General features: G+C 46.1%; 1 protein-coding gene across 1 annotated transcript; it reads left to right on the plus strand.

The window, feature by feature from the left end:
- Positions 1-5,699: 5,699 nt before the first annotated feature.
- Positions 5,700-7,398, plus strand: LOC109766030 (serpin-Z2B-like). The gene is made up of 2 exons (XM_073498693.1): positions 5,700-6,214; positions 6,498-7,398. The coding sequence occupies exons 1-2, from the start codon at positions 5,951-5,953 to the stop codon at positions 7,299-7,301; spliced, it is 1,068 nt and encodes a 355-aa protein (XP_073354794.1). The 5' UTR covers positions 5,700-5,950; the 3' UTR covers positions 7,302-7,398.
- Positions 7,399-9,320: the final 1,922 nt, after the last annotated feature.

Genomic DNA, 9,320 nt, shown 5'->3' on the forward strand with positions numbered 1-9,320 from the left:
AATGGTGAACATGCAACTGGGTTGGGGCAAGTTGAGTATCGAGGGTGGACATGCGACTAGGTCATTTGAGTTTTGGAGCCGAGAGTGGACATGCAACTGGGTCGGGCGCGAGTTGTGTTTTGAGGGTGGAGATGCAACAGGATCGATTAAGTGTCAGGTCAAGGATGGACATCCAACCAGGCCAGGGTGAGTTGTGTGTTGACGATGGACATGCAACCGTGTCATTTGAGTTATTGAGTCAAGAGTGGCCACGTGGTTGGGTCCAGGTGACTTGCGTATCGACGGTGGATATGTAACTGGGTCGTTTGAATTTTTGAATCGAGAGTGAGCATGCAATTGGTTCAGGACGAGTCACATTTCGAAGGTGGAGATGCAACTGGGTCGGCCTAGTGGGTAGGAAGTCGGGCAAGTTTCGTGACGAGAGTGAACATACAACTAGGTCGGGTCTGGAATAATTTGTGTGTCGACGATGGACATGCAACTGCGTCGGGTCAGGATAAGTTGCATTTCGAGGGTTGAATTAAAACTAGATCGGACCGGGGATAAGTTGCGTGTCAAGGATGGTCATGGTCAAAGATAAGTTGTGTATCAAAGATGGGCATGCAACTGGATCAAGTGGGACAAGTTGTGTGTCGTGGATGAACATGCTATTGTGTTACAACGAAATAAAAGTATCCATGTTGGTAGTGAAATTACAATGTTACTAGTTGATTAATGAGTTTGCACGAAAAAATCAGTCTTTTGATTATGTAGTGCTTTAGATGTGCACAAAAGACTGGATTTTTGACTCGTGTTGTGCTTTAGCAATAACTAAAATGATCTATGTGAGATTTACCAAAACTGCAAAAAAAGAGAAACTCAAACTACTATATATAGAAAGATATACTATGCGATTATTGGAGCTTTGCTACACACACGGAAATATTTCACCGACGTTTACATGGCATGTTACATGTGGAAATGTGATTGGAAAGGAGAGGTGAAGCCATGAAAATCCGGGGGGGGGGGGGGGGGGGGGGAATTTAATAATAAGATGGAAGGGGTCCGTTGCAACCCCGTAAAGATCCGTGCGTGTAGAATTTTCACGATTATTAGTCCATTATTTCCCGTCTCTCGAATAAAAATGTCCAATCTTAATACGATAGAAGATACGTACCTAAAATAAAATGTTAGTAATGGAGTATTTGCATGCACATGCCACGCATACATAAGCACCGCCTTTATTTATGTTTCCTGGCGAATTAAAACTAACAAACTCTCTATAAAAAGAGGTGAACACCTTGCGCCGCCTCTTTTGACTAGGCAAGCTTAGGGGTGGGCATATAACCCGAAAACCGATTTACCGAACCGATTTAACTTGGACCGAAGCCGAACTGACCGAAACCGAAACCTTCGGTACAAAGCTCGGTTAGCAATTCTAGAAAACCGAATTAAGTTTGGTGAATTCTGTCTGTACCCTCGGTCCACCGAACAGACCAAAGCACCGACGCCCTACACCTAATTCCTATCCTGAGTCCTACGGTCTACTCTTAGTCTCTTACCTCCTAATTTCCTCAAGTAGGCAAGTCTGCTCAATCTATCCCGTTGCCGCCGCCGTGAGCTTTGCTGTTTGATTCTCCGCCTCCTCGCTTCCCAATCCCCATCCCAATTCCCATCGCATCGCATCCCCAAATTTCCGGCCCTTCCCATCGTTCCCGTCGTGGTATATAAAGGATGTGGCGGCCGCCCCGTTAGCGATTTACTCACCGGAGAAGAGGATCTCCGAACCCTAGTAGGTTCGCCGGAGAGGGATCCATAGGAACACCGCCGGCAGCAGAGTTTGCTGCGCGGCCGTCCTCCTGATTCACCGCACCTGAACAACAATGACCCTATTACCCACTGTAATATCTGTTTCCTGATTTAATTGATTCAAGCTTCATCAATCTGATTGCGTAGTTCTCTTAGAAAACAATACATAGCTGATACCATTCACGTCAGGTCATTTTGTTGCATATTTGGCTGAACTTTTCTGTATCTGATCTTCGGAATTTTGTACGAGTGTGAAAGCCTTGCAGCCAAAACTAAAACTACAGGGATCTTATGTACGTAGTTCACATTCCTAGTTGTCTTTGATACTAACAGCAAGAACTAGTTGTCGTTTATCAAGTTGGTTGTGTTGCCTTTGTCCCTTCCAATCACTAACTTGCCGATGGTGACACACACACACACACATGAACTGGTTGGTCAAGGGAGAAAAACAGAGCAACGGTTCAGAAAAAGCAGAGGAGTGCACACAGTCTGGTTTCACTCATCTGTTAAGATCTTCAACGGTTATTATTTCCATCTTGGTAAACTGATGAGAGATTTCTTAGTTAGATATCAACTACAGAACTAGCATGCCATGTATTTGTATTCACTGTATTAATAGGACCTTGCTGTTGTGATTCATGTAATAATTATTTCCATCTTGGTAAACTGATGAGAGATTTCTTAGTTATATATCAACTACAGAACTAGCATGCCATGAATTTGTATTCACTGTATTAATAGGACCTTGCTGTTGTGATTCATGTAATAAATACGGAGTACAAATCACATGTAGATTTTATTTTATTAATTAAATAACACAAAATTCTTGTGACCATTACTGCTTACTGCCACCCGCTTCAATATTTTCATGAGGGAATCGTTGTTGATTGATGCTACTTTGTTTGATTGTAGATGTCCTCCGAGCCTCATGAGATCATTATGGCAGACGCTTCTGCGCCCACTTTCACTATGACAGTTGGTTGTACAGTATCTCTGGACAAGGCGAAGGCTAGTGGCAGTGGTATCGATGGTGAGGTGCAAGCAGCACAAACAGAGAAGAGGGATGATGGGAAAGCTGAAGTTGTTGATGTTGAAAAGAAAGATCGGAGAAGGCAGATGGCTTCGAGATCAGAGATGTGGAACCACTTTGAAAAGGTCATTATGAATGGTGTATTGCAGAAGGGAAAATGCAACTACTGCAAGATTGACATCAACGCTCATCCCGTCATCAATGGTACATCAACTTTGCGCAAACATTTTAATATTTGCAAGCGTAATCCCCATAGGAATATTGGTGATGATAAGCAAGATGTGCTGCAAGTTAATCAGGGTGATAGTGTACATTCTTGGAAATTTGATCCTGATGCTATTAGGGCCGCTTTTGCTGAAATGATAATAGAAGATGAGCTCCCATTTGCATTTGGTGAAAAATCTGGGTTTAAAAAGTTCATGTCTAAAGCTTGCCCACGTTTCTCAGTTCCATCTAGGAGAACATGCACTAGGGATGTTGTTCGCGCATATTTTGAACAAAAGGCTAAACTGAAAATTTTCTTTAAAGAACAATGTGAAAGAGTGTGTCTCACAACTGATGGTTGGACTTCTCAACAAAAAGATAGCTACATGACTGTTACTGCCCACTTCATTTGTAAGGAATGGAAACTCCACAAGAAAGTCATTAGCTTTTTCAAGGTTAAGGGTCATAAAGGAGATGATATTGGGAAACACTTGCAGAAAACTTTGATCGATTGGGGGATAGAGAAGGTCATGACCATTACTATTGATAATGCTAGTAACAATGATGGTGGTATTGGTTAGAAAAAGGAACTGAATAAAGCTAAGACTTGCATAGCTGGAGGCAAGTTTCTCCACATGAGGTGTGCTGCCCACATTGTCAACTTAATAGTTACAAATGGTCTAAAAGAAGTTGATACTTCAATCAAGCGTGTGCGTGCAGCTGTTAGATATGTCAGAAATAGCCCAAGTAGGTTGACTAAGTTCAAAGAATGTGCAGACCTTGAGAAGGTTAACACCAAGGCCTTCTTGATTCTTGATGTGAGCACTAGGTGGAACTCGACGTACTATATGTTGAAGGCTGCTGTTAGCTATGAGAAAGTTTTTGCAAGGTATGCAGATGAAGATCCTTACTTTGCAATTGATCTACTTACTGATAAAGGTAAGGAGAAGGGTGTTGGAGTTCCAGATGAGCAGGACTGGGAGAATGTCAAGAAGATGGCAGAATTTCTTGCTCATTTTGCGGATCTAACAACTCGTGTTTCTGCCTCATTGTATGTGACTGCTAATAGCTTTTTCCATGAGATTGGTGAGGTGAATATGTTAGTGAAAAGTTGGATGGAAAGTGGGAATGGTTTGCAAATTGCAATGGCAGAGAGGATGATGGATAAGTCTGATAAATATTGGGGAAATTGGCATGAGCTCGATACCAGCAAAAAGGGGAAGGAAAAGGAGAACTTCAACTTGCTGATTTTCATTGCAACGGCACTTAATCCAAGGTAAAAAAATTACAAGTATTATAATCTACCATTCTTCATTAGGCAGTGCTTTCTTATGTCGCCACAACACAAATTAAAGTTTAACTTTCTTGTTGTATCGCAGGTACAAGCTTACAGAATACACACAATTTGCCATTTTAGAAGTGTATGGAGAGGAGAAAGGGCCTAAGGTGTGGGCTGCAGTCAGTACGTGTCTTCGAGATTTGTTCGAGGAATATAGGATGATGTATGCTCCAAATGTTGCATCACCTCTAAGTAGTGCTTCTCAGGAAGTTGAATCAACTGGAGGGCGTGCAAGCATGATGAGATCCGTGATTGCCAAAAAAATGAGGCTGAACAGTGGTGGTAGCAGCAGCAGCAAGTCTGGGCTGGACAAGTTTCTTGCTGAGGAGTCTAAAGATGATGGCCCAAAATTTGACATATTAGATTGGTGGAAGGTTAACTCATCTAGGTTTCCTATATTGGCATGCTTGGCACGGGATGTTTTGGCAGTCCCCATCTCGACTGTTGCATCCGAGTCTGCGTTCTCTACTGGTGGGCGTATTCTCGATGAATTCAGATCTTCTCTGACTCCATTCATGGTTGAAGCCCTTGTGTGCACTCAGGATTGGCTTCGATATGGTACTCATGTCAGCATAGTAGAGAACACTGAAGAATTGACCAAGCTTGAACAAGGTAACCTGATTTAATTAATCTTGCATTATGTAATATGTGTTCATTTGCTGTTATATAATGCTTGCTTCCACCATTGTTGTTTTCAGAGTTAATTGCCGAATATAAGGAGAAAGTGAAGCTCCAAAGCAATGCCAAGCCTCCCACCACCGCAAAGCCTACTTAAGGATTGGTGAGCTTCCACTTCTGAGCTATAAGAATTCGTGTTGCTGCTTCAATTCAGATCGATATCGTAATATATTTATGTTTCTATCTATGGACTACTCAACTGAATTATTGTTCATATTCCCGATATTCTTTTTGGTTGGTTGCGGTTCTGAATAAACTACTGCTAGCCGCTGGAGCAGACGAAATAAAGCTTGAAGTTTAGAAGTTCGAAAATTGTAGCTATACTGCTACTGTACGCTGCCTGTTGCGTTTAATTTAGGTTCTAAATTTAAGTCTTGAGAACTAAGTGTGTGTGCCAGTCAAAATTTACCAGTTGTGTCCTGTTTTGAGACTCAATTCGTGTGTCTGCTAAACTACTATTGGATGGTAATTATATGATCATGTCATATCTGTGCTACGTCTGCAGCGTGCTGTTATATTTGGTCACTTGTTTGCTCTTCCTGATTGTTAAGCAAAGATGGGAAATGGATTTAGTTTTGGCAAGAAGGAACTGGAGAATCGTGTAGCGTTTCCTGCACTTATTAAATAATCAAGGTTGTTCGGTGTGCAGCGATTCCTGCCATTATTAAATGTTCAGGGCAGATCGATGTGCAAGTGCAAGTGTGCAACGATTCCTGCCATTATTAAATGTTCAGTCAGAACCGATGACCGGACTGAAATCTTAGTGCGGTCATTCATCGGTTTGTGCTCTTTCCATTGACCGATCGGTCAGCGATTTTGGACAACCGAAATTTTTGAAAGACCGAAGCACCGACCCGAACGGTTCGGGGGAACCGAACGCCCAGCCCTAGGCAAGCTATCGCTAGGGCACCATGGAGAAGGCGGCGGGGCGCCCAAGCAAGAAGGCTCGCAGGACATCTGCCGACTCCGGCGGCCTAGCGGCGCTCGCCCTCCGCCTCTCCAACAAGTTCTCGGACAGCAAGGAGCACGAGGACCAGAACATCATGTTCTCGCCGCTGTCCATCTACACCGCCTTGGGCCTCCTGGCGGCCGGCGCTCGGGGCGACACCCTGGACGAGATCCTCGCCGTGCTCGGCGCGACGTCGCGGGACGAGGTCGCGGGGGTCATGCGACTAGTGTCCAAGCACGCCCTCGCCGCCGATGATCCGTCCGGTCCGCTGGTCATTACATCCGCGTGCAGCGTGTGGTGCCACAAAGATCTGCCGCTGAAGCCGGCCTACCGGAAGGCCGCCGTCAAGTACTACAAGGCGGACGCACGCGCCGTCGACTTTGTGAGGAAGGTCAGGACAATACTTCTTCGGCGATGCCATCGATCTGTATCATATGTTTGTGGCTTCCAAATTTCATGTTTCAACTTTCAACCCTGGTCGATCTGTCTCCTGATGCATGCAGCCGGAGGATGCGAGGAAGGAGATCAACAGGTGGGTCGCCAAGGCCACGAAGAAGCTCATTATAATTACCTCCGTCCTACCACGGGGCTCAGTGCACCGCGACACCAGGCTCGTGCTCACCAATGCCATCTACTTCAAGGGCAAGTGGGACAACGCCTTCAGCAAGAGCCGCACCAGAGACCACACGTTCCACCGCCTCGACGGCAGCACCGTCCAGGTGCCATTCATGGAGGGAAGCAGCCGCGACAAGTACTTCGTGGCCGACCGTGACGGGTTCAAGGTGCTCAAGCTCCCGTACAAGAAGGCGGCCAAGAGCGGCGGCGGTGCGCGGTACTCGATGTGCATCTTCCTCCCGACGGCACGAGACGGGCTGCGTAGCCTTGCAGACAAGATGGCGTCTGGCACGCCAGGGTTCCTGTTCGACAACCTGCCCAATTGGTCAAGTGAGGTGAAGCTCCGGCTACCCAAGTTCAAGCTGTCCTTCTTCTGCAGCATGAAGAAAGTTCTCAAGGGCTTGGGGCTCCGGGCGGCGTTCAGCGAGGGGGCCGATCTGTCTGACATGGTGGAGGAGGACTCAAGTGGAAACACTGTGCGGCTGCGGGTAGACGATGTGTTCCACAGGGCGGTTGTGGAAGTGAACGAGGAAGGCACCGAGGCGGCTGCATCCACCGCCATGACCTTGGTATTTTTATGCGCCTCCGAGCCCGTTGATTTCGTCGCCGACCATCCATTTGCCTTCTATATAGTGGAGGAGGTTTCCCGTTCGGTGGTCTTCGCCGGCCACGTCCTCGACCCTTCTGAAACCGAGTAAAAGCTATCATGTGTTGAAGATAGATACATGAGCACTTTTGAATTGGCACCATAGATCTACTACGCAGTTTTTTTCCGTTCATTTTAGACAAGACAACTTTTTTCAACAAGATTTTCAACATAAATATTCAGATATATGATCATACTATTTTGATCATAATATTTGCAAAATAAATGTTCTTACGAAAAACAGAGATATCTTCTAGCATTCTTTATCGAATACTAGTATGTGTTTGCTGATATGGAATTTTCTGATGGAAAAAGGTCATTGTAGTTAGTTGTCTGGTTTCATGCTTATGTTAGAATAAACCTTAGGCATACCGTTGGTCATCCGAGGACCAAGCAATCACATGAGCACGACACCGAGATTTGTTAACAAGGTTCACTGATATGGCTACATCCCCGGGGCCTGACTATGGGCGCTCCTCCCCGTGACACTGTTACAATACCGCACCCGGTCGCCCTGGACGCCGGTACATGCCGCCGGCTTCCCCTGCATTCCGGTGCTATTATGTTGGCATAGGTTACATCGTGTGTCTACCCCGCTATATATGAGAGGTCTAGGATACAAGTGTCCTACTTGGACACGTCTCCGTATCATATCTAAACACAATACAACTACAAGTCCAACTATAACCTACCTTGTACACAATATTCGACACAACTCTAACAAACTCCACCTTGGCGAATATTCTCCACCACCTTGAATTCGTCAATGCATCAAACTTCCATGTACATTGGACTTGAGCTTATCCCGTGAGTACCGCTGCTACTCCAAAGACTTCATGTGACTCCACCTGCAACTTGTAGTCCCTTCTTTTCTTGACCACAGTCAACACTCAAGCAAAATTAAGTTCCTTGTTACTCTAGTTTGTGCTCCCAACTTTCAGAGTATCAGTCCAACGCCATCACATACTGATCACTGACCTGCGTGAAAATAAACAACTCACATATTGGGCGTCACACGTAAGAGTTACCTGAACTTAACATTACCGCTCCTTTCTTGACCGTCTGTCTGAAACTTGAAGGAATTTCACCATTGCTTGTAGTCATCCCGAGTCAAATTCGCAGTTGCCTCACCACATGTATGACCACCAGAGCCCTGGCCCGTCTCCATGTCCCGTGCTAACCGCACGCCTCGCCGCTATGACCGCGTCGAGCCTCCGCTGTCCCGGTCGAGTCTCAAGGGTCGCGAACCCACACCACTCAACCCCCACTGCAGAGTACCACCGATCATCACCGACCGATGACGAGTTTCATGCTTCCATCAGACCACTGGGCTCCAGTCCGAATTACGTGTCACTCGCTTTCCCCCCTTGCTGAATAGGCTTTGATTCCCTGGATCCTTACACCGTAGCCCCTCAATCCAGCTCCACCTTCAACATGACTTCATGGTAGATGACCAGTCCACCCCCACGCCTCGTCGACTTCAAGCTCCGTGTGTACATCACCTTGAATCAACCTCGCACCATAGTCTTGTCGAAGCCACACAAGCCCTCAGGCCTACGCCACGTGTTTCCACGCCCAGAAGTCGTCACCATCAGCATCACACTCATATGTCGCTGTCGCCGATCCCACCACCGTCTTCTGTTCCAGCCGACTTGCGTCGATCCATCAGACTGTCTAGTCCGACCCAGCTCCCAGATCATCTTCCGCGAATTTCCATCCATCACATGATAATTCCTCTATGCCGATTGATCTGCTGCCTTTTGTGATTACTGTTTTTCCAATCTCGTCGAGAACCATGCCGCAACTGGCTGCATCTCAAACTTGATACTTCCTCTAGATCAACAATCAGCAACCTCCTTCGAACCTTGCTCTGATACCACTTGTTAGAATAAACCTGAGGCATACCGTTGATCATCCGAGGACCAAGCAATCACATGAGCACGACACCGAGATTTGTTAATTCCGTTGGTCATCCGAGGACCAAGCAATCACATGAGCACGACACCGAGATTTGTTAACGAGGTTCACTAATATGGCTACATCCCCGGGGCCTGACTATGGGCGCTCCTCC

The sequence above is a fragment of the Aegilops tauschii genome, chromosome 5, assembly GCF_002575655.3.
Source record: "Aegilops tauschii subsp. strangulata cultivar AL8/78 chromosome 5, Aet v6.0, whole genome shotgun sequence".
Taxonomy (NCBI): domain Eukaryota; kingdom Viridiplantae; phylum Streptophyta; class Magnoliopsida; order Poales; family Poaceae; genus Aegilops; species Aegilops tauschii.

Bases quoted from the DNA above. Each gene is read 5' to 3' on its own strand.
- LOC109766030 (XM_073498693.1), top strand. From the start codon at position 5,951: ATGGAGAAGGCGGCGGGGCGCCCAAGCAAGAAGGCTCGCAGGACATCT. The intron at 6,215-6,497 runs GTGTCCAAGCAC...ATGCAGCCGGAG, and splicing joins TCGCGGGGGTCATGCGACTA to GATGCGAGGAAGGAGATCAA.